The 27,196-nt window shown below is 49.1% G+C and overlaps 10 protein-coding genes across 10 annotated transcripts; 3 read left to right on the forward strand and 7 right to left on the reverse strand.

The window, feature by feature from the left end:
• Window positions 1-232: 232 nt before the first annotated feature.
• N7517_007458 (UPF0220 family protein) lies at window positions 233-1,089 on the reverse strand (the record flags this gene model as incomplete). The annotated part of the gene is made up of 4 exons (XM_056725188.1): window positions 233-296; window positions 372-469; window positions 559-819; window positions 991-1,089. The coding sequence occupies 4 exons, from the start codon at window positions 1,087-1,089 to the stop codon at window positions 233-235; spliced, it is 522 nt and encodes a 173-aa protein (XP_056581438.1).
• A 708-nt stretch (window positions 1,090-1,797) lies between these two features.
• Window positions 1,798-2,514, reverse strand: fes1 (Hsp70 nucleotide exchange factor FES1; the record flags this gene model as incomplete). The annotated part of the gene is made up of 2 exons (XM_056725189.1): window positions 1,798-2,043; window positions 2,104-2,514. The coding sequence occupies 2 exons, from the start codon at window positions 2,512-2,514 to the stop codon at window positions 1,798-1,800; spliced, it is 657 nt and encodes a 218-aa protein (XP_056581439.1).
• A 1,537-nt stretch (window positions 2,515-4,051) lies between these two features.
• On the forward strand, window positions 4,052-6,240 carry act1 (actin). The gene is made up of 6 exons (XM_056725190.1): window positions 4,052-4,231; window positions 4,346-4,376; window positions 4,580-4,635; window positions 4,778-4,808; window positions 4,913-5,684; window positions 5,750-6,240. Exons 1-6 carry the CDS (start codon window positions 4,225-4,227, stop codon window positions 5,978-5,980), a joined length of 1,128 nt encoding a protein of 375 aa, XP_056581440.1. The 5' UTR covers window positions 4,052-4,224; the 3' UTR covers window positions 5,981-6,240.
• Window positions 6,241-7,798: 1,558 nt separating this feature from the next.
• Window positions 7,799-10,386, reverse strand: ade1 (bifunctional aminoimidazole ribotide synthase/glycinamide ribotide synthase; the record flags this gene model as incomplete). Its single annotated transcript, XM_056725191.1, has 4 exons — window positions 7,799-8,718; window positions 8,784-9,401; window positions 9,455-9,982; window positions 10,110-10,386. 4 exons carry the CDS (start codon window positions 10,384-10,386, stop codon window positions 7,799-7,801), a joined length of 2,343 nt encoding a protein of 780 aa, XP_056581441.1.
• Window positions 10,387-11,183: 797 nt separating this feature from the next.
• On the forward strand, window positions 11,184-14,191 carry N7517_007462 (uncharacterized protein; the record flags this gene model as incomplete). The annotated part of the gene is made up of 4 exons (XM_056725192.1): window positions 11,184-11,381; window positions 11,440-12,274; window positions 12,324-12,387; window positions 12,439-14,191. The coding sequence occupies 4 exons, from the start codon at window positions 11,184-11,186 to the stop codon at window positions 14,189-14,191; spliced, it is 2,850 nt and encodes a 949-aa protein (XP_056581442.1).
• Window positions 14,192-15,052: 861 nt separating this feature from the next.
• Window positions 15,053-18,939, reverse strand: N7517_007463 (uncharacterized protein; the record flags this gene model as incomplete). The annotated part of the gene is made up of 2 exons (XM_056725193.1): window positions 15,053-15,785; window positions 15,851-18,939. The coding sequence occupies 2 exons, from the start codon at window positions 18,937-18,939 to the stop codon at window positions 15,053-15,055; spliced, it is 3,822 nt and encodes a 1,273-aa protein (XP_056581443.1).
• Window positions 18,940-20,277: 1,338 nt separating this feature from the next.
• On the reverse strand, window positions 20,278-20,801 carry N7517_007464 (uncharacterized protein; the record flags this gene model as incomplete). Its single annotated transcript, XM_056725194.1, has 2 exons — window positions 20,278-20,646; window positions 20,709-20,801. 2 exons carry the CDS (start codon window positions 20,799-20,801, stop codon window positions 20,278-20,280), a joined length of 462 nt encoding a protein of 153 aa, XP_056581444.1.
• Window positions 20,802-21,220: 419 nt separating this feature from the next.
• his3 (imidazoleglycerol-phosphate dehydratase HIS3) lies at window positions 21,221-22,022 on the forward strand (the record flags this gene model as incomplete). The annotated part of the gene is made up of 2 exons (XM_056725195.1): window positions 21,221-21,539; window positions 21,607-22,022. 2 exons carry the CDS (start codon window positions 21,221-21,223, stop codon window positions 22,020-22,022), a joined length of 735 nt encoding a protein of 244 aa, XP_056581445.1.
• A 360-nt stretch (window positions 22,023-22,382) lies between these two features.
• On the reverse strand, window positions 22,383-23,099 carry N7517_007466 (uncharacterized protein; the record flags this gene model as incomplete). Its single annotated transcript, XM_056725196.1, has 2 exons — window positions 22,383-22,690; window positions 22,766-23,099. The coding sequence occupies 2 exons, from the start codon at window positions 23,097-23,099 to the stop codon at window positions 22,383-22,385; spliced, it is 642 nt and encodes a 213-aa protein (XP_056581446.1).
• Window positions 23,100-24,160: 1,061 nt separating this feature from the next.
• N7517_007467 (glycosyltransferase family 32 protein) lies at window positions 24,161-25,400 on the reverse strand (the record flags this gene model as incomplete). Its single annotated transcript, XM_056725197.1, has 4 exons — window positions 24,161-24,448; window positions 24,502-24,861; window positions 24,913-25,068; window positions 25,122-25,400. 4 exons carry the CDS (start codon window positions 25,398-25,400, stop codon window positions 24,161-24,163), a joined length of 1,083 nt encoding a protein of 360 aa, XP_056581447.1.
• Window positions 25,401-27,196: the final 1,796 nt, after the last annotated feature.

A 27,196-nucleotide genomic window follows, 5' to 3' on the forward strand; every position in this document is an offset into this window, starting at 1 on the left:
ACTGTTTACTCGTAGAATGCCAATGGTATTCTAGATATCTCAAAGACTGTCATAATAAGTACTCTTATTTTGAGACCACGTGAAATGTAAGAGAAATACAAATGAATTCATGCTAAAGCGCCAATCCCAGCCAAAGATGCGGAGGCATATAATGCATCCCGGCAAAAAGTCATCACACCAAGAAGATCGAGTAGAATACAGAAAGACAAGTTATAGATTGAAGCCACCCATCTCACAGTGCAAGATTGTAAGTGTAGTCATCCTCGATGTTCTGAGAAACCCAGAGAACGATCGAGCTAGAATGGGAATAGCAATGTTAGTATGAAAGTACAACTTCATATCGAATGAAATCGAATCAGACAAACACGTACCTGAGCATAACAAGGCCGTTCGCCACAATATTCGCAATTCCAAAGTAGAGCGTCTGGATAGGATAATCCTTGATAAGGTACTTGAGGACCATAACCGTCTACGGAGAAGCAAGTCAGCAAAGCCCCCAATACCACCCATACCCTCTCCACAGGGTAGAAGTATAAGAAGAAAAGGACATATACATACCACACTCCCAGCCAGCCCCCCAGCAAGCAGCGCAAAGCCCAAAAACAGCACAAATCTCGCCTTCCACGCAACCCCACTCCCGCTGTAACTAAAGCTATCAGCCTGTAGCCGGCTCTTCTCAATCGAGTTGATAACCAGCATTCCGAGCGCAGAGCAAATACCCGGGATCCAGTCGACGAATTTGATATGCACGTCTGAGCCGTTGCGCGGGCTGCGCGAGAATGAGGCGACGTCGATTAGGAAGAAGAAGCCTGCTGCGAACTATGGTAAGAGGGATTGTTAGCTTTGGATCCTTCTAGTTTGCATTTATTTGAGGAAAGTATATGATTCAATTCCATTTCATTTTGCTTCGGAGTTGAAGGCTTCAAGCTTGGGTTATCGCGACAAGCGACCCCGGAGGAGGGTGGAGGTGGAGGTGGATCGGATGCTTACCAGTGCGCCTGCAACATAGACGCCGCCATTGCGGACGGCAGAGTTATTCAGCCACTCGGGCTTGGAGAAGCGGAAGAGTCGGTTGCTTGAGCTGTCCATTTTGAGATGTGTGGGGGATGGGATCTTGGTTGAGGGGATGATGCTAGTGAGAGCTGGAGTCTAATGACGATGTCTGGGTGGAGAAATGTTGTTCCGCGATATCTATGGATATCATCAACTAAGGGCAACATGAGCTTTAGTTCATAGTAAATTGATCTCCGCTGTTCCTGAGGTCTCTCATCAATGATCTACGGTCTAGTATGTACCTGTTGTGTTCTTTGGGGTCTGCGATTACAACGACAAAACAGTCAAAATCAGGCAGCACAGGCACCAAAACAGTTTCAGGTATCCGAAATTGACATTGACAGTGGAAACTCGTGATTGCATTTAATGTAGGACACGTAGGACAAAAGCCCTGGGTATGTACAATTGAAATATATGCTTATGCCACAAAAAATCAGGTTGTTAGATCACGCTGATGCAACTCTCAGGCAACCAAGTAACCAGAAACCAGTGCCGAACCATTTCGGGTATCCGCACGTCAAATGATCGCCGGTATTTACCAGCAGTGAAGCCTAGCGTCGTCATCACAGCGCTCAAAGCAGTTACAGTAACAGCATAGTTGCCTGTCGCACTGCGAGCGCCAACCCTTGGCACGACACAAAGCCAGTGCCAAGGGATGGACTCGCATTTGGGTATATTGCTGCCTCCCTGCCTCTGTGTCTTTGTATATTCTAACTCTTACAGTCCAGTCAAAGCTGGACCATTTCATGCAGAGGCATCGACCGGGTGGGACCGCAGCTTATCAATGATAGCGTCAATACCATCCATGTCGGCGGCGTCGGTCTTGTCGGTGGGATAACCTTCTGGGAGACTCTTGTTCAGTGAATCCAAGGCAGGCTGGTGGTTACGGACTGCGGAGGAGATGGCATATACGGCCTTCTTGCGGGCTGCGGGGTTGGAATCTGTTGTGGCGAGGGTGACGAGGGTAGGGATTTCGTCTAGGAGGACGAGCTGGTGGATGTGTTAGTATTGTGATCATCATAGTTGGTAGATCAATTGGAGTCTTCATACCTGATCCTGTGCCTTCGGGTTGTTCTGCACAGCGGTGCCCACACACCAGGCCGCATAACGTCTGATTTCGGCCTCATCGTGCTTGAGCAGCTCGACAAGCGGCTTCCATAGGTTGAGCGGGACGAGGTTGTTCGCATTGTCAATTCCCTCAATCATCTGCTCAAAGTTGTCGAATGCGATCAACTTGTTCTCGAGGTCGGACTCGTTGTCGTGCACGACCTCCATTGCGGCCCGCATCAGGTCGGCCTCGGAAGGACCGCCAAAGAGTGTGTTGACCATCTGCGGGGTCAAGTTTGACGCAGCTGCCGCAGCTGCCGGAAGATTATTGGCGCTGCCCTCGCCATCGGCGCCTGCGGATGCCTGGGAGTTGGCGACACTCCATTTGAGCAGCTTGTTCATTTCTGGGTCCATGGTGGGCTGGCGGGGTAGTTTGTAAGGTCGGGGTGTAGGTATTGGTTCTGGGGGAGGCTAAAGAAGAGGAGAGTATGGAGAGAGAGTCTATGTCGGTCACAAATTGATTTACTGTGTATCACACAGTATTGTTGCAGTCGCGATCTTCTCCCAATACTTTTCTACTGGAAAAAAGTCCGCTGACATAATCTGACGTTTCGGGGAGGACTCTGGTTGATTCGCGCGGCGACCAGCGGGTTCGATCATGTGACCATATCCCAAAAGCTTGGGAAAAGGAACTGAACTCATCATAGACTACAATATAGACTGTACGCTTTCTCCAGAAGAAATGATGGCGTTATGCATTTGTGTACCCTGGCATAGGAGGGTATATCATAAAGCCGAGGACTCCATTATATTCATCCTAAAATGTTGAGTTACAAACTGATTCAAGTCTTGGCCCATGTAATGCATATTCGGTTGTCAGGCCTTCCTATGACAACCCTCAAAATAGGAGGATTTAAAAGAATGTTATCAAGTTTTGTTTGGGCTCGAATGAAAGCTCCTAATATGGGTGTGTGATTTCAAATTGCGTGGAACCGTTGAGCGGATAACTCGGTGGGCCTAGCCATCTCCGACTCGAAATCTAGACAATCGACCAGGGCACGGCTTGTGAATTCAAGAGCGATAGGAATAAACGGCCCTCGTGCGGGTGATGTATCATCCATTGACAGGGTCATGGCTTTTCAAGAGATATGATAGTACATATGTAACCTTCGAATGTTCCAGAACCCGGTTATCAAATTTGAGTGCCAAGATATATTCCAAGGGGCTTAAAGTTCAACTTCGAAGAACTTTTGTTGCCAATGGAGGTCAACTGGCATTCTCTGCGGAAATGGTCAAAGTGGGCTGACGCATTTCCATTCTGAAGAATCAGGAGATCATTGAAATAGGAGTCAATAGTCAGGGGTGCTTAGAAGAGTGTACTTCATTCCCATATCACGTGGCACCACCTTACCGCCTCACCGTTACAACAGGCTTAGTTTTCCTCTTAGACCAAGGGAAATGGCGGTAACGAGGATAACTTGTTCTGACAGCCTGAGACTCCCAGATAGCCGTATTATCCCGTACACGCCTTATCCACTTGCAACAACCTTGGAACGGGTGTCTACCCCAAGGAGTGAAGTCTGGGTCCGGTGTGTCCTATACTTAGAATATCTGCGCCACTGGACTCAGCAAGGGAATCCAGTAGCCTTGAGCACTTGGACTACAATTGTATGCCTTTATGCTTTGCCACTGTTGTAATCAGTGTAATACAAGTAAAGACCACTAAAGTAACTAACCCGGTCAAGGTACGTGTTCCCCCCGTACCCAGAAGGGTCTGGGAGGCTCACACCCAAGATTGTCCACGCAATACTTTAGGTAGACAAGTTTAAAGGAATCAAAGACGGCGAGAAATTCATACTGAAAATAGTTCTGCCTTATTCTCACTAATTTACATATAAAAAAACGAGAAAATACCCCAAAATCTGTAGATCAGAGGGGATAAAAAGAGAGAGGCCTCAGGCAGCGCACAATCCCAGCCATCACAAACCCCTCTCCACTCTTCTCTCTCACTCTCTTCCTTCTTCCCTTCTCCCCTAATCCCAACTATATCCCCCCCTCTAACCTCATTCCATCTTTCTTTTCTTTTTTTCCTTCTCCCCCAGGTTCCTTGTTTATTCTGTCACAATGGAGGGTACGTTCTTCTTGATGTGGCCACATCAGCAGCTTCCCCGGAAGCTGCCCCCCCCCCCCCCTTCTCAGCTTCGAATCTTGCGAATGAGAAACTAACCCGTATATCTTCTTATAGAAGAAGTTGCTGCTCTCGTCATCGACAATGGGTATGTGCTATGCTCTCTCCCCCGGAGCTTCTGGCTTGTGTTTGGGCTTGGTCGTCAAACCAGCCCGGTCGCGGTCGTCGCCACCCCTAATCCGCCACGACGGCAGATGGAATCCATCTCAATGGCTTTCCACATCCCTCCACAACGGCCAGATGGCGCTCCAAGGACTACAAGAACTATGATACTGATGATTTGCGATGTAGTTCGGGTATGTGTAAGGCCGGTTTCGCCGGTGACGACGCACCACGAGCTGTCTTCCGTAAGTTCAACCCCACAGAATATGACACCCCTCCCTTGCGAAGGCCGCCATCCCACCAACCCTTGCGTCGGATGGCTTTTCCCCTCTTTCGCTTGGGAATAGCCTTGAGTATGAGGATCAAATAACTGACAAAATTCAACAGCCTCCATTGTCGGTCGCCCCCGTCACCATGGGTAAATAATCCCCCCCCCTTTTTTTTTTACTCATTTTGGCTATATATTCCATATACAGCCAATTTGATCCTCAATGAAGCGAAAAAATACTAACATGGGCACAGTATCATGATTGGTATGGGTCAGAAGGACTCCTACGTTGGTGATGAGGCACAGTCCAAGCGTGGTATCCTCACGCTCCGTTACCCCATTGAGCACGGTGTTGTCACCAACTGGGACGACATGGAGAAGATCTGGCACCACACCTTCTACAACGAGCTCCGCGTTGCCCCCGAAGAGCACCCCATTCTCTTGACCGAAGCTCCCATCAACCCCAAGTCCAACCGTGAGAAGATGACCCAGATCGTGTTCGAGACCTTCAACGCACCCGCTTTCTACGTCTCCATCCAGGCCGTTCTGTCCCTGTACGCCTCCGGTCGTACCACTGGTATCGTTCTCGACTCCGGTGACGGTGTCACCCACGTTGTCCCCATCTACGAGGGTTTCTCTCTTCCCCACGCTATCTCGCGTGTCGACATGGCTGGCCGTGATTTGACCGACTACCTGATGAAGATCCTCGCTGAGCGTGGTTACACTTTCTCCACCACCGCCGAGCGTGAAATCGTCCGTGACATCAAGGAGAAGCTTTGCTACGTCGCCCTCGACTTCGAGCAGGAGATCCAGACCGCTTCCCAGAGCTCCAGCCTCGAGAAGTCCTACGAGCTTCCCGATGGACAGGTCATCACTATTGGTAACGAGCGCTTCCGTGCTCCCGAGGCTCTGTTCCAGCCAAACGTTCTTGGTCTTGAGTCTGGCGGTATCCACGTCACCACCTTCAACTCCATCATGAAGTGTGATGTTGATGTCCGTAAGGATCTGTACGGCAACATTGTCATGGTAAGAAAAGCCCCCAGAGTTGAACCTGTACAAGATCCCCACTAACATGTACCTCTTTTTTCTAGTCTGGTGGTACCACCATGTACCCCGGTATCTCCGACCGTATGCAGAAGGAGATCACTGCTCTTGCTCCTTCTTCCATGAAGGTCAAGATCATTGCTCCCCCCGAGCGCAAGTACTCCGTCTGGATCGGTGGATCCATCCTGGCCTCCCTGTCGACCTTCCAGCAGATGTGGATCTCCAAGCAGGAGTACGACGAGAGCGGTCCTTCCATCGTTCACCGCAAGTGCTTCTAAGCTTCTTGCAGCACTTTACTACTCGTATTCGCTCGTACTTTCCTAGTGTATCAAAAAGCAGGATGGAGGCACTGGTGGATTGCAAGCGTTGTTGGACTCGCATTATCAAGCGGATAGCCTGAAAATGGAATCTCGATTTTAGTGGAATAGAGTCGGTCGTTTTCTTTTTGTTACTCTTTACCTTACTCTTTACCTCGATCTCTCTATCCATCCATCTCTGCTTTGAAACATTTTATTACCTTTCCAATTATCCGTTTTTTCACTCATACCAATCCGTTGCCCCGTCCACCTCTCTGATTGTTTTACCTGAACGGGTCTCTGGCGCTACGGCGACAATAGTCTACCTGTATGGCGAGTATGTATATGAAATTGGTTGGCTATAGGGCTTAGGTTGCGTTTTTCTTTTCTCTCGACGTCTTGAACGTCTGTCTTTGTTTTAGCCCTTGCGTTGTCATCAACTAAATTGCCCGCCTTTGTCCGTAGTTTTAACATGACTTTGACTTGAAATCTTCCACTGGTCTCTTGTATTCTCCTAGAAAGCTGTCGAGAAATCTAACGCTTCTTGTTAAATCATGTCTTCTATACATTAGGCCAATTACACTCTTGACTTTTACAGAACATTTCTTGGCCTTTCTATATTAGATCTTTAGTCCAATATATGTCTTTCGCATCATTCAATCATTCCATAAGATATATGCTGGACACTAAATTGGCAAACTGGATAGGAAGCAAGTAGGTATAGCAACCTTGAACATACAATCCCTCCTTCCACTTCGTCACAAAAGGACCACCAGATCTAATACGTATATTACCTTCGAATTGAACTCGTCTTCTCTACCGTTCTCACTAGGTCTCCTTACTTGATTATCAGCAGGGACATGCTCGTTATTAGAATCAGCGATTCGTATCACCAACTATAGTCTTGAATGTCCACGAGTGAATATGATCTTTTAATAACCCGATGGTTTGCTAGCCCATGGTCTGCTTCGTGTAGAGATCTATATAAACAACAGAATGTCTACATTGAAGCTATTGTAGTTTAGTGAATGTTACATATATATATGTATACACAGAGAATGAAAATAGATGAAGCAATTGAGAATATTCTGGCGTCTTCATTGGACGGGTATGTGTCATAGGGCATATACTAGGAACTGTAGATTTATATAGCCGTCATCCTGACGAGGATCACAACCTTTTCCCCGGGAGGCATGGGTCATTGTCACCCTGCTGTTCTTGTCAGCATTGAGTTCGAAATAGTTTTGGTCGGGATGGTGTAGGTCGAAGATGAATGGGGCTATAGCGGCAGATGGGAGATTAAGAGGGATGTGAAAGTGTGGAGGGTTAGGAAGAGGCGAGGACCAGAGGGTGATAGTGTAGACTCAGTGAGCCAAAGTTCTGCTTTGAGGGATTTGGATGCTATGCAAGGCCCTTTCCCTGCAAGTACGGAAAGATCAGGAATGAGAACCTAAGAGAGTTGCCCTGATATAGAAAAAAAGGATTGAAGTATAAACTCAGAATTACAGCACACATATGGTATATACATCAATGGAATTCTTTTAAAACAGTATATATAATTTCATGCTTCATGCATCATGTAAAAAAACCTGCATTAGTTCGGGACACATCCAAAAGCCCTATATTATGATAGGCCCCAAGCAGAGAAGAAAGACGGGGAATACGAAGAAACCAGAAGAAACAGTAACAAAAAAAATCTATAAGATAGATAACCCAGGCAAATCATTTTCTCCATCCATATATAAAGCATCACGCATCAACATCACCAACATCAAAATTTTAAAGTCAAGATCGTAGAAATTACGAAGACCAAGACTCAAGTCCAGACAGAACACAGCCCTCTTCACCCTCGCCGCGAGCACGCAGCTCACCAACGCGGTAAACAGACTCACCAGCAGCCTCGAAGGTCTGACGGATAGCGGCCTCGGAGGCGGGCTCGACAGCAATGATCATACCAACACCACAGTTGAAGGCACGAGCCATCTCAACAGAGGAGACGTTACCGGCACGCTGGAGCCAAGTGAAGACGGAAGGCTGGGCCCAGGTGCTAACGTCAACCTGAGCAGTGAGGGTATCGGGGAGCATGCGGGGGATGTTCTCAGTGAGACCACCGCCGGTGATGTGGGCAAGACCCTTGATAGCATTACCGTGGGTGTTCAGTGCGCTGAGGATGGACTTGACGTAGATGCGGGTAGGGGTGAGGAGGGCACGGCCGACGGAGACGCCGGCGTCGAGACCGGGCATGGAGAAAGGTGCGGGGTCGGTGTAGCTCAGGCCGGCACGCTCGACGATCTTACGGACGAGAGAGTAGCCGTTCGAGTGGGGGCCGGACGAGCCGAGGGCGAGAAGAACATCGCCGGAGCGCATGTTTTCTGTGTGCGGGAGGATGGCGCGAGCATTGTCGCCCGTGGTGTTAATAGCGCCGACGGCGGCACCGACGGCGTCGTAGGAGTCGTCGACGAAGAGACCGGGCATCTCGGCGGTCTCACCACCGATCAGGGCGCAGCCAGCTTGGACACAGCCCTCGGCAACACCGGTGACGAAGGCCGCAGCAGTGGGCACGTCAAGGTGACCGCAAGAGTAGCAGTCCAGGAAGAAGAGGGGCTCGGCACCTTGGACAACAAGATCGTTGACGTTCATGGCGACAAGATCGATACCGACGGTATCATGGATGCCGATTGAGTGGGCGATCTTGAGCTTAGTGCCGACTCCGTCAATGGCTCCAATTAGGGTTGGCGAGTGAGGGTGGTAGACGGAGTTGGCAGCGGGCAGGGAAAAAGGCCACCGAAGCCACCGATGACGGCGTCAGTGCCGGGGCGCTTGGTACGGCGGACAGAGCTCTTGATCTGGTTAACGAGCTCGTTGCCGGCGTCGATGGAGACACCGGCTTGGGCGTAGGTGAGCGAGGTGCTGGCGGTCTGGCGGAAGGCGCGGTGGGCAATGTCCTTGCGGTAGAACATGTCCTCAAAGCTGATGGTCTTGATTCCTTCATAACTCTTAGCGACGGCCTCCTCAAGGGTTGAGGCGGTAGCCGTGGAGGCGATGACACGGCCTCCAGAGGTTTGCAACTCGTTGCCGGACAAAATTGTGCCAGCGTGGAAGATGAGGGTTCCAGCAGGCTCGGGGGCCAGAGTGATAGTCTTGCCCTTGGCATAAGCGTTGGGGTAGCCGCCGGCAACAGCAATGACGGTGGTGGAGAAGTTGGGCTCGATCTTGATCGAGACACCGTCCAGCCAGTGATCAGCACAGGCCACCATGATCTGTGCAAGATCGGTGTCCTTGCTGAGCAGAGGCAGCAGAGTCTGGGTCTCTGGGTCTCCACCGCGGACGTTGTATTCAAGGACCTTGGGTCCGTTCTTGGTCATCATGAGACCGGTGAACAAGATACCAACGAAGGGAAAGCCTGGACAGGATTAGCAACATGCTTTGGGCATGTATATTTTAATAAAAACGTACCGTCCTTTCGCATTCCGTCAACGGAAGGCTGAATGATGGTCCGGTCAATCTCATCCACAACCTCCTTCGGCGCAATGCGGGTAGGCGCGTAGCAGCCCATGCCACCGGTATTGGGGCCCTGATCGCCATCGAAGATGCGCTTGTGGTCTTGCGCTGGAGGAAGCGAGCGGATAGTATAACCGTCACTGAAAGTGAGAATACTCAGCTCATCACCCTCCAAGCACTCCTCGATCACGACCTCGTCGCCAGCCTTGCCAAACTGGTGGTCCACCATCATTTCCTTCAAGGCCTTGTGGGCCTCCTCTTTGGTAGTGGGCATGATCACACCCTTACCACCAGCCAGGCCATCGGCCTTGATCACCACATTGTGCGATACAGAGTCAAGGTATCGACGTGCGGACTCGTAGTCAGAGAAGTTTCCGAATTCGGCTGTGGGGATCTGGTGGCGCTGCATGAAGTCCTTGGAGAAGGTCTTGGAGCCCTCCATGCGGGCAGCAGCCTTGGAGGGACCGAAGCATCGAATTCCGACTGTTTTCCAGAGCCATTGTTAGAATTATTCAAAGCAATTGGCGTAAAGACCAGGAGAAAAAACGAGGGGGGGGAAAAAAAAAAAAAAACAGAAAAGAAAAGAAAAGAAAAGTGGCATGTGACTCACCAGCCTGGAAATAACCCTGGATGCCATCAACGAGAGGTGCCTCGGGGCCTGGCACCACGAGGTTCACCTGGTTTTTCTGTGCAAATGCCACGAGGCCGGGGTAGTCGTCGCCCTTGACATTGGCATTGGTGATCTTGCTGTTGCCCCGGCCTGTGCCACCGTTTCCGGGAGCGACATAGATGATATCGACCAAGGGGGACTCGCTCAGCTTCCAGGCGAAGGCATGCTCACGGCCACCATTGCCAACAATGAGGATGCGCAATTGTTCGGAGGCCATGGTTGGAGCTGGGTCTCGACTATGGGTGGTGTTAGCAAGTATGTAAGAAATCCCCGCGGGGTATGTAGGTAGTGCCCCTCCACAAGGAACGTGAGTCATATAGCAATGGGATGGGGTGAATGATTGAAAAATACTTGGTAATAAGAAAAACCAGCAAATTTCTTACCTCACGGAGACCTGATAATCAACTTGAAGCAACTTGTATGCGAGAATGGAGAGTCCAAAGATGTTAAAGTTTATTCAACTTTTTTTCTGCCCTCCGGCTTGGTGTTTCTCCGACCCCAGAAATCTACCCATGCGATCTCGGCCGGTGAGTATTTTATTAGTTTGAATTTGTATTTGTATAAATTTGAATTGAATGGACTAGATAGTTTATTATGTATGACTTTATATGTCTTATATGTCTTATATCATACTAGATAAGAGTGCAGGATTAGCATTACAATTGCAATACTCTACATAACCTTGGGAAGTCTTGAACATTGATATTGTATATATGTACGAAGTATGTAGTTTTATAACAGTCTAATACACTCTCAATTGAAATATAAAACATATAAAAAAAAACAATTTCCATTCCTCTGTACTCTGGACTGTATTTTCTGATATATATTGCCTCAGGCATCGAGATAACAAAGCGGTGACTCCAATCTTCTGGCAGAAAAAAAACCCGGAGAGGCAATTCGCCCCGGTGGCTTATTGACGGCTTTCTTGAATTCTTGACTTCTCGTCTCGAAGTACATTTGGGAGACTAATTTTATACCCATTCCCAAAGTATCCCTCGACCGTTGACCTGAATGCTTCGGACCTCTTTGCGGTCTGTCTCAGGCCCTTCAAGCCGACATGTTTGTCTCTCCTGTCTAGCTCGCCCCGGTGCGCTCGGTTTGCGCCAGTTTCATCGCATATCTGCCCTCCGTACCGATTCAGGCGAAACCAAGCCGGAAGCCAATTCATTTGACGCGTCGATCCAACCTCCAGCGCCACCGCCGCCCAATGTATGTCCTCCATTCCAAAGTACAAAGTGAGAACAAGTCCTGACAGAGTGTGCTATAGGGTCAGACTCCAGAGATAAAAGATGGCGCTTCTTCCGAACCCCAGAAATCCTCGCGGCCGCCTGATTCACCGAGGGTACTCACTGCTGCTACATGGGCTCAGATGAATAAACCGCAACGAAGGAATTACAGAAACAGGCATAGCGCGTTGTTCAACAAGTTCAGGGAGTCAATGTTAGCCAACAGAGAAATAACACTCAAAGAAGCAGTGGAGTTAGAAATTGCGCGGACCAAAACAACAGAGCAAGAAGCAGCACCGTTGGAGGCCCCCATCCCAGAGACCGCACTTTCAGAGGCAACCCCGTCAAAGGAAGCTCCATCAGAGGCAGTACGGGTGGAAGCAGACCAAATCAAGGCCTTGCAACAGAAGATGAGGGCAACGGAATTGGAAGCCAGACGGGAAAGAAAGGCCAAATTCAAGGCGGAAAAATCGCTGGCCAATGCTAAACAGGAGGCTAAAATATTGAAGGGAAAGGAGAAAGAAAGCCAACTCAAGGCCGAGATTGCAACAGACGGCCCAGCAGATACGCCAGCGGCCAGTGAACCCAAGGAGACGCTCAACTTGAAGTCCACTAGTAATGTGGTGGCCCAAATATTGGAAACTAGCTCCGAGAACGGTGTTGCAAGTCTGAATGAGCCATCACTCGAGGCCGAGAGGGAAGAGAAGGAGAAGGAGAAGGAGAAAAAGAAGAAAGAGGAAGAGGAAGAGGATGGGGGTGAGTGGAGTTGGTCGCCTTGGGACGATAAGAGTCAATCCCTTCCTTTCCTTGAGGATCACGTTACGTCTAGGGACCGCGGGTCTCTTAACTCAAAGGACCGGAACGTGCACTTGAAAGGTGAGTTTCGAGCACATAAATCTGTTGAACTTGGGCTAATTTGATACAGAGGTGCGTACCCCCATGCCTCCTGTCCCACGCGTCGCCTTTGGTCTCGACCGAGTGCTTTTCAAGTGAGTTGTTGAGGTTACCCTATTATTGATCGATATACTAATAGCAGACAGCCCCGGTGTCTACCAGCTACGCGACCCTCGGTCTCTTGTCTACAATTTCGACCCCTACCTAGACCAGATCATGCCCGTGTCGGAATTTGACTTTGATACCTTGAAGCCGTACGTCACCTCCTCTAAAGATGTGACGGCTTGCGAAATGACCAAGAAACACGAAAAGAAGTACTATGGCTCGTCCTCGAGCATGACTTCAGTTCTCTCTCATTTCCATTATCTTCTGTCCGCGTGGCGGCCTGTCGATACTTCCAAACTTACTCAAAGTTACGGAGACCCTCTACGCTCCTTCACCCGTCTCCTTCGAGCGCCGACTGCCATGTTCCTCCGTTATAATGAGAAGGAGGATATCTACGCCATTGATGCCGATAAGGAATACGACACAGCTAATATTCTTATGCACCTGGGCAAGTCAATGGAGAAGCAACTCACGCTGCCAAAGGAAAAGTTTGAACGCTACCGCCGCAGCGATGCGAACAAGATCACTGCCGAGGAAGAAGCAAGCGTCCCGGAGTCATATCACTACAGCACCATAGGCAAGTTCCTTCTGCGATCGCAACTCGACGCCTACGACCCCAGACTGCCAGGTACTGGCATGTTCGACTTGAAAACACGTGCGGTAGTTTCGATTCGCATGGAACCCTTGGAGCACAAGCGCGGAATGGGCTACGAGATCAGACGCCGCTTTGGAAAGTGGGAGTCTTACGAACGCGAATACTTCGACATGATCCGCGCCGCCTTCCTCAAGTATTCCCTGCAGGTACGCGTTGGCCGCATGGACGGCATATTCGTCGCATATCACAACACAGAGCGCATTTTCGGTTTCCAATATATCACCCTCGAAGAGATGGATGAGGCTCTACACGGCTCGTCCAACACAGAACTCGGCGACACAGAATTCGAACTGAGTCTCGGTCTGTGGGAGAAGATTTTGGATAAGGCAACGGAGAGATTCCCCAAAAAGTCTCTGCGTTTCCACTTTGAGACCTGCGAGGGTCCCACCCCCTTCATGCACATCATCGCCCAACCCGTGACGGACGAACAAATCGACGCCATCCAGTCAAAGAACCAAGCTCAAGTCGATGCCATCACGGAACGCCTCTTCTACCCGGATCGGTTCGATGGCAGCGAGGCGACGGAATTCGAACCCGAAGCCGAAGCCGAACCTGAACCTGAACCGGAAGCCGAACCCGAACCTCCAAAAGAGAATACGGAAGCCGAAGCGAAATCCATCGGCAATTCCCTCGCCGACGCCCTCTTCCCAATAGATCCAGCCGAGAGCGCTGCCGAGCAAGCCGCTGAGCTAGAATACGACACCTCATTCGAGCTCCCCGGCCTCAACCCAGACTCCATAGCCGAACCGAAACCCAAACCCAGAAAGCCCAGATTCGTGCCCAACCCCAACTTATGCACCGATTACGACGAGAACTTGCTCGCTATGACACTCGTCATAAATAACAAAGTGAACGGAGCTCCAGTGGAGCGACCGGGACACTTCACCAAGTCTGATAAATGGACGATTGACTACGAGCTCGACGAGATCAGTGTTGAGCAGGGCAATGCTGTTCTGCAGGCTGTTAAGAGACGTCGCAATCTTGCTCTGAGGAAGAACGTGCAAGATCATTCGAATGACTTTTTCGCGGGTTTGCAAAAGCTTGCTGAGAAAGGACGTGCTTTCCGGAAGCGTTTGGATAAGATTGATCGTGACCGTGGGATTCTTGTTTATAAGGATTCTTGTGATATGGATGTTTAAATTCTGGGGTGGAGATGGAGGATTGGGGGATGAGATTGGAATCCCTGTTGTAAAGTATTAGATTAATTCCTCTCTCGCATTTCCCCTGTACTGTATATTGAGATAGTTTAGGTATACATTTCGTGGCGTTGTTTTATTACATAGTTGGACTGGATGCGTTCTAGGGTTTTGGTTGGATACATATTTTGGGTGTTCAATGATGTACAACTATCAAGTTTATATTTTATATTATGCAACTCTCCAGATACGCTTAAACTACAAAGTATTGAGACTCAATCAAACGGAAAAGGAACAATGGTGTTTCAATGCCTATCCAAACAGTATTTAAGCCAGAGCGAGGAACAAGCGCAGAGAAAACACCACAATGAATAGCAAATAGCCCAAAGCCCCAGCCCCAATAAACATTAATGCACGCAAGCCACTAAACCGCAAAATGAGGACGAGACCTTCCAATAAGAGTAAGAGAGCAAAGAACAACAGGTACGATCAAACGGATAGGAGGATATCGATTGCCTTGGTAAGAGATATTGGGATATGTAATTGAAAATGAGTAATGAGTATTGAACGCCTGGAGGATGCGGTGTCTCTGTAAAAGAAATTGGAACGCCAGGGTATCAGTGCCGACTGGCCGGTTTCGAGAAATGGGAATTGGATGGGGGTTGGGGTGATAAGTTATGAGTTAATGAGTAAGATAAAATATGGTTCACAGGGAGAAGAAGAAGAGGGTAGGGGTATGCAATCGAAACCTGGTTCGTGGTATATATGTACTGCAAGAGCCAGGCTGCGTTTCGTGTTGGGGTGAGGTGTGGAGGATGCTGTACAAGGTAGAAGAGGGAGGTATTTTGATGGAGGTAAGGGAGGCTATTGGAGCTCTCCCAAGTCAAGCTTTGGTGGTGCCCAGTCTAGCTGAGGCGGCTTGTCACTGTTGACATACACATGCGAGGGGCGCACTTCATCCGCACGGCGACGTTCTCTCAGCGCGGTGCCGCTGAGGAAGCCTCTTAGGGTTGACGAGGCGACGCCGTAGGCGCTTCGCGTACTGCCGGCGCCTATTGAGGCGTTGCTGGAAGAACTGCGTGCGCTGCGAACGCTCTCGGCCTTCCGGACTGCTGGGGGCACGGCTGGAACCGGGATAGCCAGGCGAGAGGTTGAGGTCGAGGAACCATGACCGGATGGAACAAATTGTGCAGGAAGGGCAGTGTGAGGGCGGGGGGTATTAGATGGAATGCGTTTTGGTTGAACGGGGGTGGACTCGATGTTCGAAGAGGACTGGGATGGGGTGTCAGATGCCTCTGAGAGCCGGATGGCAGCAGGAGACTCGTCTGGTAGTGACGACGCTCGGATCTCATCTGCCGATACGGACACGTCGAATTTGAGATTGTCAAGCATCGTTCCCAGGCTCGCTGCTGTTCTAGGTCGTCCATCGCTGGAAGCATCATCATCAATTTCCTCAATCCCATGGGCAATGTTGTAGTTGCGGCGGAGATATCGATGAAGCCGGGCAACTTCCGAATCCCATCTCTCATTCAGAGACCGCAAGACTAGCTCAACGTTGTGGTTGGCAAATGGAGAGTTTTCCAAGGCTGAAGCGACACTAGGCGGCGGTGCTTTGCTCAGTCTGTGCCCTTGCCCCCTTGGCCAACGCTCATCGCTGCATACAGAGAGCGACGGACCGAGTTTGCGGTGGAAGTTTGGTTGCTATTGCCAGACTCCCATCGAACATTATCAACCTCTCGGCGTACTTTATCCAGTGACAGGGTCCGATCCCGGTCCATACAGGAGAGAGTGAGAAGGAAGTGATTGCACCGAAGGCCGTTGACCAAAACCGTAAAGGATTGCAGATTGATATCATTGTTCTCACAATGTACTTCACGCAGCGAATCATTCTCCTCTAAGACAGAGGCAAGCGTATTCGCACCTTGTAGACCGAGTTTCTGGTGCTCAATTCTCAGGACTTTGAGAGATTTGTTTTTCTTCAGGCCAGTCAGCGCAAGATTGAGGCCAATGCCGAAGCGTGCAACATCAAGATGCGCATTGTCACCGCTAATGTCCAAAGCCTCAAGAGTCTCATTCTCCTCGAGCATCACCTGCAATGATCGGCAGGTCTCAGGGCTAGCATCGTATGGGAGGGAAGCTTTCGAGATATCCAGGAACTTGAGGGTGCTGTTCTTCCGAAGTGAATCCACCATTTGACGGAAATGGTCTTCTTTCTTGAAGTCAATCATGCGCATTGACAGATGCGAGGGGGTTTGATTCTTCGCAATAGCATTGAAAATATGAGAGCAGCCATTGTCAAGGCGGTTCTCATTGACATGCAGATGGAGACTGCGCGGGGAATCAGGCCCAACGGACATTGAGTGCATAAACATAGCCACGTCTTCTCCGGTCAGACCACATTGATCAAGACGAATCACACGAAGATTGCGAGAACGATCGCTGGCCAGGTAAGTAGCAATGGCATCCACACTCTCGCGGTTCAAAGCCGTCCGACTGAGAGCCAGCTCTTCGAGTCGCCAGTTGAACAGCATTTCGGCCGTGATGAGCGGGTCGGTGCCGGATGTCCGTGAGATGCGGGATAAGTTGATTTTGCGGATTTGTCCAAAGTAGCCAATGTATTGCTGGAGTACATCGGGATTCAATCGGCCCTGCACGCCTGAGATGTTGATCGCCTCGAGTGTTGATTCTTGTGCGACGATAGTCGACAAAAGAAGATCTAGATCATGCACGGATAATCCACAGTCCCCGACCTCCAAAGCTCGCAGGTGACTACGCCTTTGCGAAGCCGCATCGACGAGATAGTCTAGATCCGACTCACCCAGCTTGATGCCGTTGAGCACAACCCAGTCCACGCTGGTCAATTCTCGGCGGCACACGGGGAAGATCGCTTCTGGAATCCCACAGCCTGGGTCACGAGTACCCTTGTCGAGAGTTGGTGTTGGTATCCTCGTAAGGCAGTAAGAGAAGTCGAGTCGGCGCAGCCATTTGCTCTTCAGAGCTAAAGCGCGCACCTCTTGCGAGAGAACAGTCAGGTTCGCCTGACCTGGAATGTGCACGGAGGCACCTCCTCGGTCCAGATGGACGTCGGGATCCACCCCGTGAATATCACGAATGCCCTGCAATGCATCAAGATTGATCCCGCGGAATGAAATTGACCGGAAGAATTCATTATAGCGAAGTGTGCGCATGACCGCAATGAGTTCTAAAGCGGTGTACCGTGGGGTTTTGGGGGAAGCGGGCTTCAGAAGACGGAAGCATGGAGCGTCCTCGCATTCCTGATCGATTGTGTATCGAATATTTGATGTGTCGATATCATAACTGGCGGAGTAGGCGACCAGCGTTCGGTCGAAGCATCCAAAATCTTCATCTAAGGCAACAGGCGGGAAGTTGTCGTCATTTTGCAGTTCTTTCGGAACAACGAATTCGTACGGCTGTCTTATCCACAATGGACGGAGATATTCAGTATGTTGTCGAATCCAGCAAGCGACTTCAACAGAATGAACGGAGGCCAGGAAAACATTGAATGATTTCTTGAGAGGAACCCTGAAAGTCAGATGCAGGCTATCGTCGCCGTACTCCATCGACAAACCAGTCAGGTTCATCAGACCAAACGAAGTACCGGACTCCCAGTCTGATAGGGATACGACCGATGATCGATTGGTTGTCTTCTGCATGGGGAGCAGATGAAGCTTGTGTGCGCCAATGGCAAGATAGCACCCCGTGGGCGACAGTTTGGTCAGGTCATCAGAGGAAGAGCGGGTGATTGACTTGCTGGAGGCGATTTGAATGACCCGGAACATGCGGAACACCTCCGGGTCATAATCTCGCTCGTGTTCCAGCATACGCGTTACATACTCAATCGATCCCCTGTTAAACGGCATTGGACAATTGGCTCTAGCCATCTGGGCGGCTTGGCGAATGCCCACCATCCAGAGATTCAATTCCTGCAGATCAGATGTCTGCATTTGAACCAATGTAGCTTTGTGTGTGCGCTCGTCGAGATAGGCCACTTCAACCGATGGGGACAATCGCGCATCCTCCAGCATGTAGACCGCAATTATGCTGTTTAATGGGATTCCGGCAGATGAATCTCCAGTGGCCATTAATTGCATGTCCTGCAGAGAACTGACTGAAGCCACCGATTGGCGATGGGAAGCCGGAGCTCGGGTATAAGAAGCGGAGATAGAACCAAAGACATCGGCGGCTTTTCCTTGGTTCTTGAATCGGATGAGGTGCGTATCCGTCAGGACCAAATATTGACTCTTTTTTCTCCACATGCCTCCAGTCGTTTGAACCTCCCCGTAGTGGAGGATTGCAGATGACCAGATCCCATTTCGGGGACTGGCCATGGTTTGCTCATCCACCGCCGAGCCAACGGAGGCACTCATATGTTCATCGTCCTCCCATGAGTGCAATGACCTCAGAGATCCAAACACCGAGGTTCGCTTTTTCTGTAGCGACTTCCTCCGCGGGCGAGGGGTTTCAATGACGGGTGTGGTTGCTGACCAGCCGGCGGTGTCGGAGCCAGCTGTCCCAGGGCGACGGTTATTCGATCCATCGGACCCTCTGGTGGGACTGTGAGAGCGACCGAAGAAGCCAGAATTCCGTCGGGTTTTCTTGTCTCGGGTCAAGGTATCGTCCGAGGGTGTTCGATCATGGAGTGGAGGCCGGAGGGAGGTTGATATTGTGAGGGATGGACTGAACACGCTCAGGCTCTTTCTTCGTTGTCGTTTGCCGATGATTTCAGCCATGTCGGGTTTGGGGAGTGGGAGTGGCACAGAAGGGGGAATTGCGGATGGAATAGGCGCGAGTGTACTGAGAAAGTAATCTCTCATTGACGACCTCAACGTCGTTCGTACTAAATCAATTAGCTTGAAACGTCATGGCGGGCAATATGGAAAGGAAGCGGAGAAAGAATGAGGGGAAATGTACATACTGCAGACTGTCACAGCGCCATGAGAAGCAATTAGCAATTGCTAAAAGCCAGGAAAAATCTTCCGGTCAATGTAGGACCAGTCGTTATATCTAGGATAGCTCCCACAATCTTGTCAACAATGCGAAAGTGACGGTTGCGGAAGGGAGAATCCACAATATCAGTATCAGGCAAAGAAGTCTGTGATTTGATAGGTCGTAGATCAGGGAATCTGGTTGAATGCGGAAGTGAAATGAAAACAGTTTGAATTCACAGGGATAACCCTCAATGGGAGAGGGAGAGAGAGAGAGAGAGGAAAAAGGAGGAATGGGAATAGAGAAATGGACGGATGCAGTCCAACTGTAACGATCAAGAGATGTTTCAGCCGGTTTATTTTTTTTTCTCCCTATTCTTTTCTATTGTTAATTTAATTATTATTTTTTTAATTAATGTTCTTTTTTAGCGGTTAAACTTGCTTATATTTAAGCTATTAAATTAAATCTATTCGATATGCCCGCTTATTTACACCCAAATAGTAAGAAACCTAAGACACGCGTTCATGATATCTCTACACACATCTCTACATAAGTACCACGTAGGAGGCGCACTAAATTTATATAGCGCCGATATAGAGGGCTACTCCGTACAGGGATTAGTGAGAACTAATTTAGACTTCTCTTCGGTAAACATCTTCGGTATACTAAGTGTCATCCTGCTTTATACATAAGCATAGAAGCTACCATATGCCCCTATACGATCTACACTGCAATTAACAACACATTATAGGTTCAATCTTGGGATCCACCCCCAAAATATGATCGGCGTTTACGGCACTCCACGATGCTGCTGCTTCCGTAGGTTCCGTAGGGGTAACTGATGTCTTGGGCCCACGCGAAAAAAGGAGATCACAATAGATCATCCTGGCAATCAGGGGGAATATCCCCAGAAACCTGGCGTCATCGATGACGGAGTTTCAAGATCGGCGATTGATGAACACAGTTAGAAAGTATTGGCCTCCATTCTGCGAGGCCCTGCAGGGTTGGGAAATGACTGGGAAATGAGATTCAGCTGATCCGGAGGTTCCGACAAAGGTGTATTGTGTCCAGTGGAAATGTCCATGCTCCAAGCCCAAGCTCGTATTGCTGCAAAAACAAGTGGCGATATCTCTTGAAGCTCTTTATCGGCGATTACCCTCGGCTCTTTCAGCCTCCACTCGCTCCGCACGTTTGATCCGTCGAACTAGCTCAATGTATTCCGTCACACGTTTCTCTTGCCAGATACAACCGCCCAGAGTCATAGCCGCAACTTGTATGAAGACCTTAAACTGCGGCGTCAGACCGCGGTAGACACGGGACCCCGGGGATATCCAGCTTGAGAATCCCTCTAGGGGGCGGTGGAAGAGTCGTGAGCGGAGATAATCACGGGAGAAGATGGATGGGCGTGGACGAGGTTGTGTCGCGGGATATGCGGGCGGAGTTGGCGCAGAGAAGACGAAGGGGTGGGGTAGAGAAAGAATCATATGGGCTAAAATGGACACAGAGCCAAACTTGAGGATATTAGCGATCGCACTAGGGCTTTTTTTTTTTAATTAAGGGTCTGGTTGCTCACGCGGAACACGCCGGTCATGAAGCCCTGGGCGGCTATCCAGGAGATTTCCTCCGGGGGTTCAATGCCGCCCATTTTGTTGGATGATGCTGGCATTCTGATATTTACAGTGAGTGTATGGTGAACAAGATGCACCAGCCTGGCCTGGGAAAGGAATTCAGAATTCGGGATTGAAAGCTCGGGATTTGATGTCAGTCCTTATCGACGCCGAGCTCGGCGAGACGATAAACAAAGTAGAGACAATGCCCAAAGGGAGAGGTGTGTTTCAGGGAAATGGCAATATTAAAGACAGGTTATCAAGGACGTCAAGAATAAAAAGCTGGACCAGCCAGTGTCTTAAGAACACCTACCCACCTTTAAGTCTCAAGTGCATCTCCCCCATACTTTAAAAAGCGGATCAACAATTCTCCAGCGGACGAGTCAGACAAAAAAGAAATCCGATTATCGCAACCATCTCCAAGACACCGACGCAATTCAATTTCCAGTCAATTCGACCTCCAGATCCTAAATTCAAAATGACCCTCACCGCACGTACCGCGACCCTCTCCCGGTCCACCAACGAGACCAAAATCCAAATCTCCCTCTCCCTAGACGGCGGCGTCCTCCCACCCTACGAACCCTCAACCCACTTCCCCGCCCCAACAGACCCCAAAGAAGCCGAAGCCTCCAAGAAAGGCATTGTGCCATCCAAAGATGCCAGCCATGCCACACAATTCACCCCAACCCAGCAAATCACCATCAGCACAGGCATCGGGTTCCTGGACCACATGCTGCACGCGCTTGCCAAGCACGGCGGGATGAGTCTTGCAATCCGCGCAAAGGGTGATTTATACAGTGAGTTCCACCTAACCATCATACACATATCATAAACCCTATATGGAATGCTGCTAACACCACTCAGTCGACGACCACCACACAGCAGAAGATACCTTCCTCGCACTGGGCGAAGCCTTTACAGCGGCCCTGGGTGCGCGCCAATCTCTTGAGCGATTCGGTCGCGGCGATGCGCCTCTTGACGAGGCTCTTTCTTGGGCTGTGATTGATCTCTCAAGTCGGCCGTGGGCGGTTATTAACTTGGGCTTCCGCCGTGAGAAGATCGGTGACTTGAGCACGGAGATGATCACCCATGGCTTGCAGAGCTTTGCGCAGGCTGCGGGTGTGACCTTGCATGTTGGTTGCACTTATGGTGATAATGACCACCACCGCGCGGAGAGTGCGTTTAAGGCGCTTGCTATTGCCATTCGCAATGCTTGCAAGCGTAGGGTTGCGGGTGATGTTGGTGCCGGTGATGTTGTTAGCACCAAGGGTGTTTTGTAAGAGGTCTGGTCAAGGGTTCAGATATATAGATATAAAATTGTGCTATGAATGAGATGAGATGGATATACACCTGGGCAGCATGACCTACTTACTACATAGTACCCATTATAGAGCGGTGCAGTCTGGCTATGAAATGAAACGCAATGAGATCGGGTCTTTTGAATAAAATTTCGTTGCTATTGTATACCATAAATCTAATCCATAATCCATCAATCATTAAATATCAAATACAAATATCCATATTGGCAAAGACAGTAATCAACGCCAACATCGAAGAACCAGCTCCAAGAACACCAATCACAATAATCACAAACCCCAAACCCAAATGCTAACCCTAACACTAACCCAACCATTTAACATCTAAACCCCAATCGCCTTAACAGCCCTCTCCCAATACTCCTTTCGCTCATCAGTAACAGAAGTCCCCACGCAATCCGAGATAAACCGCTGCCACCCCGTTTCAGACCCATCAGCAAGCGCAGCCCGCACCTCCTTCGAGCACTGCGTAGTAAGGAACCAAGCAGCAGAACCAAAGTCTGTAGCAGCGTCGTTGCGTAGGAGATCGAGTAGATCTGCGGGGCTGTTGCTGACGCTAGGGAGTTTGTCTTTCAGATCTGGCAGGGAGGAGGCATATTTTTTGTTGTAGGATGGTGATTGCATATTGCGCGCTGGAAGATAAGAACATGGTTAGTATACATGTATCAAATGTGGATGTTGGATGGGTAAGAGTTAGGGTTACGTACTGCCCTGTCCGGCAACACCCGGGAAATGATTCTTGTTATACTTAAAATCACCACTTTCGAAAGCCATTATGCTGATTATGGCTGCTTGCTCGGCTTTCGATGTTACTTTATAAGTCTCGAAAGCTTGTGAGGTGTACTTTGCGGCTTGTTTTGCTGTGGCGCATTCGTCTTTTGCTGGGGCGTCGGAGCAGGATTTGGATGTTGGGGCGATTGTGATGAGTTGGGATTCGGTTAGGGCGGTAGCGCGGGTGAAGAGGGAGAATGGGATTGGTGTTGCGGTTGTTTGGATGGTGAGTGTTAGGGTTAGGGAAAGGAAGAGGCTTTGGAGTTGCATTTTATAGCTCGTGGGTGGATGGAGTAAGTATAGAAAAAAATGGGTGATAAGTTAACGGGTAAACTATATCACGTAGAGATCAAAAATTGAGGATGAATATGTTATAGATGGATAGTGTAGAAAGGGATCTCGGTTCTGTGCTGGAACTAAAAAGCAGCAAGTAGATCGATTTTATAAGTCCTCGGCCATGTCTGTAAGAGGCAGAAAGTTCATGAAACAAGGGTTTGCATTGTCCAAGGTAGCTGGGACATACAAAGGGGAGGCAGAGGGAAGATATTCCGTCAGTAGTATGTACATTGTAGGCTTGACGCGGAGAATGCTAGGCGTGGACCGAAGTTTGTTGGATGACGGCAGAGGCCAATATCAAGGAAGAACACCAATAATGAACTGACCTGTTTACTAATACAGCATGCTATATTTACATATGTTGTACATACTATCTTTGAAAAAGACCAAAGCCCTAGATTTGATAGGACCACTTGGAAAGCTTGTCGATGCAAGGCACAGTGTTGTCATTGGAGGGAGAAATTAGGGTTTCAGGATCAGGTGCTGTTTGGGGTTGATGTATCAGATTCTCAGACTATAGGGTTATTAAGGGTTGATTACACATATTATAATTCAAGTTTCTCGACTTCAGATATTTACTAATAGTTGAAAGGCATTATTGATTCATCATTCTCCCCGGAGATATTTGATCCGAGTGCATAGAGACATGTCCATAACATTTCACTGTCTCCCGAGAAGCGAAAATCTAACTTGTTTACAAATCAATAGACAAAAAATAATAAAAATAGGGGACAGTGAAATAAGACCGAGACACAGACATTGGTCTGCGCACATGTCCAAAAGCAAACCCAATTGCTCCAGGTGAGCATTCAATCCAGGATCCCGTCACAGGATTGAGACACCATGCATAATGCGCTCCTAAACACAGACAGAAAGAGCAAAAGTTGTACAATAAATGCGGATGCAGAGATCATGTCCGGGGCTGTATCGTTACAGACAAATACACAAGCTGCAAAATGGCGAAGTTGCGAGTCGAGAAGTCGATCTCTAGATCTCTAGTCATCGCGACGCCCGAGTTCGTACGAGGTCTCTGTAACCCCGCCTGACTCTTCATCTTCTTTGAAGCTGACGCGTCGGAGGAGCGTTGGGACTGATAGTCGCGAGCGTCGTGTTGGCGACGACGAGAGTCGCGATGGATTGATGATGTTTGGCACTTTGGAGTAGCGGTAGCGGTACTTGGCTCCCAGGAGCATGACACGTCCGTAGCTCCACCAGAGGCAGAATCCAACGACTCCAGCAAGGAGGAAGCCGCAGATCGTGAGGAAGACCCAGTGTTGACCCATCTGCGAGATGTTAGCATTGTTCCAGATTTCGACACCTGACTCTTGTCACTTACCCAGAAGATCAAACGCGCATCCTTTCCGTGCCAGCTGTTACCCCGGTGGTGGGTGAAGAAGCTCCAAGAGAACTTGTTGTACTCATCTTGCATGAGGATGCGCACGCGCCCAGCCTCGCTTGGCATTTCGCGCATATACTCTTTCCAGATGACAGACAGGAACAGCGGTCCAGTCGAATACATGACGGTGATATATGGGAGGAGCCAGTGGCGATCGTACTGTTGCAGTACTTCGATCGTACGGAGGAAGAATGGGTGCTGTGGTACGGAACCCATGGCGTCATTGGAGATACCGGTGGGTGCAGTGCGGCGTACCCAGGCGGGATAAGCGTTGAGAGGATCCAAGCGACGGTTGCAGCCCTGTTGGGGTTAGAAACGAAACACCCATGGTCTTTTGGGGAGTATACTTACGTCGTCGAGGTCAATGTATGTTCCGCCAAAGTGTGCAAGAATGAAGTATCGAATAGTATCTGCGCGCTGAATAGGATAACTGTAACCATCGAAGGTCTCCAAGAACCAGGGGTATTCGGCGGCAATAAAGTCTCGCGACTTCTCGTTTGTCCAGAGCTAATGACACAGGTTAGGAACGTTGAACTGAAGAGGTCGAATGGGGGACGTACGATATATTCATAATCCGGGTGCAAGTCAATGCAACTCTGTTGGGCCTCTACCCAAACCTCCGGAATAGTCTCATTCTTGTATGTTTGGTGAATGATCTTTGGAATGATCTGGGGGCGGTGCTCGATCAGGCTGGAATTCGGCGAGGGCAGCTCTGCGCGATGTATAGCGTCGGCAGCGGCATCTTCGAACAGGAGTGCCAGAAGCGTTGAGACACTGCGGACGAGCAACGAGAGGATGAGGAGGTTGACGAGGATGAAGATCAAGAGACCGCGCCGCATGATGGCGAAAGACAATAGCTCAAATAGGAGAAGTGTAACCAATTGAGCCCCAACAATTCGTAAAGTCGTATCAAGTTTCACAGACCCTCAGGCCGTAGATAAGGATTCAGAGTATGGAAATGTAGGTCATAGAAAATATTGGGCGATAGAGGAGAATAAAGAGTATTTAAAAGGGGAGCCTAGTTCAACGATAATAAGGAGTGACGGGAGTGGGGAGACTAAAGCTTAAGGAGGAAAGGAGAGACTTGAAAAAAAATGGCAATCCTGAGGCAAAAAAGAAAAAAAAGGTAACGGGGAACAATACGAGACAGCAACCTTGGGAAGGAAAGCTGTTGAGAAGATTACGAGGCTGAGCAGAAGGGGTGGCTGTGGTTCCAAGATTAAGCGGCTTGGTCGAGTTATGATTGGTGGGCTTGTAGTGGGGCAAATAAGGGGAATTTTTTAACCTTTTTTCTTTTCTTTCAATATTGTATGGACGTACTCCGTAGCTTGAAATTGGGCTTGGATTCTACATGACTTGGATGATCTTTTTAAATCGTAGCTCATAGACTATAATATCCATCACAAATACAGCTAATAGAAGTATCTAGAAATGTCTAACTTTTAACCTCGCTAAAATAATCCAAGATTGGCGCAAGGACTCGTCAGCGTATTGTAAATATAGCGTCGTGGGGGAAAAGTCCCCACGCCCAACGCGAGAACAGTGTATTGAACTAGTCCTATTTAGGTATTCTCTTTATTGGTACCTTTCTAAAGCCGAGGCTAGTCTACATCCGCTAGTCTATTAATTAACTAGTTCGTTTAAAAAAAGCGTTGGTACGGAGTATAATTAACGGAGCACGGAAGATTTGACTGTATACTCCGGACTCCGATCTGTACAAAATTGTACATATAAATTTGTGTATTTTCGCTACCGCCACACGTGTGGCGTGCACGTAGACCTTTGATCAGACCTCGGGAACAATACCTCGGGAGTACACTTTACTCCTACGCCCAAGAAGAAAGAACCAAGGAGTCTGCCATCTCGGAAGGTTCATTCTAGCACGAGAGGTAGGAATTGGCACCGATTCGCCAAGCGAATCGCCACATAGGGGACGTGCACGCTGCGATTAGAGGTTACCATTGCCCCCATTATTGGCCTCGTTAGCGTATCCGTATTTGACATTTGGAAATTCCAACTTGTATTGGATAACTTTCAGACCCTTAAAATAATGCTATGCAGACATTGTGTATTCCATTTCCATGGGAACTGTAAGAGCCCCCCATAATCCCTGTTAGTACTAGGAACCTTTGTTACACCCAGAACGGTTCCGAGGTCGTGGCCTGGCAAATTCGCCCACGGTTCACCACGTTGTATGTCGATTAAATCCGAGGTCTGGTACCTCGTGATATCATACCATCAGAGGAGATCGCCACTTTCTCCTCCAGTTTTTTAAAAGATCAGCTCGTGACGTGGGTGGTTTTTGCCCTAATTTCAATATAGATGTACTCGTCTTTATAGCTATAAACCCGCCTATCGTTGCGCAGATCGCCTGCCGTGCCATGCTAACAAGCGGGATGTGGGCGCCAAAAAAAAAACGGCGACGAATTACTCCTTTGGTACAGATTTGATATTACAGTACCTAACACATGTTATATCATGATTTACCTTGTGTGGATGGGATGTCGTACTGAACTGACATTTACTACCAGTGATTTACGTGTCTCTTGGACCTTGGGTTAATTAAAAGCGCTGCATAGCACCATATTGGTTCGGACTGAAATATGGGGCCAATAATACATGAAAATGCACGGGG

This window comes from Penicillium concentricum, assembly GCF_028827145.1.
Source record: "Penicillium concentricum strain IBT 3081 chromosome Unknown utg000002l_segment0_segment0, whole genome shotgun sequence".
NCBI lineage: Eukaryota > Fungi > Ascomycota > Eurotiomycetes > Eurotiales > Aspergillaceae > Penicillium > Penicillium concentricum.

Coding starts and splice junctions, on each gene's coding strand:
- act1 (XM_056725190.1), top strand. Junction 4,377..4,579: donor GCTCTCGTCATCGACAATGG/GTATGTGCTATG, acceptor TTTGCGATGTAG/TTCGGGTATGTGTAAGGCCG. Junction 5,685..5,749: donor TGTACGGCAACATTGTCATG/GTAAGAAAAGCC, acceptor TCTTTTTTCTAG/TCTGGTGGTACCACCATGTA.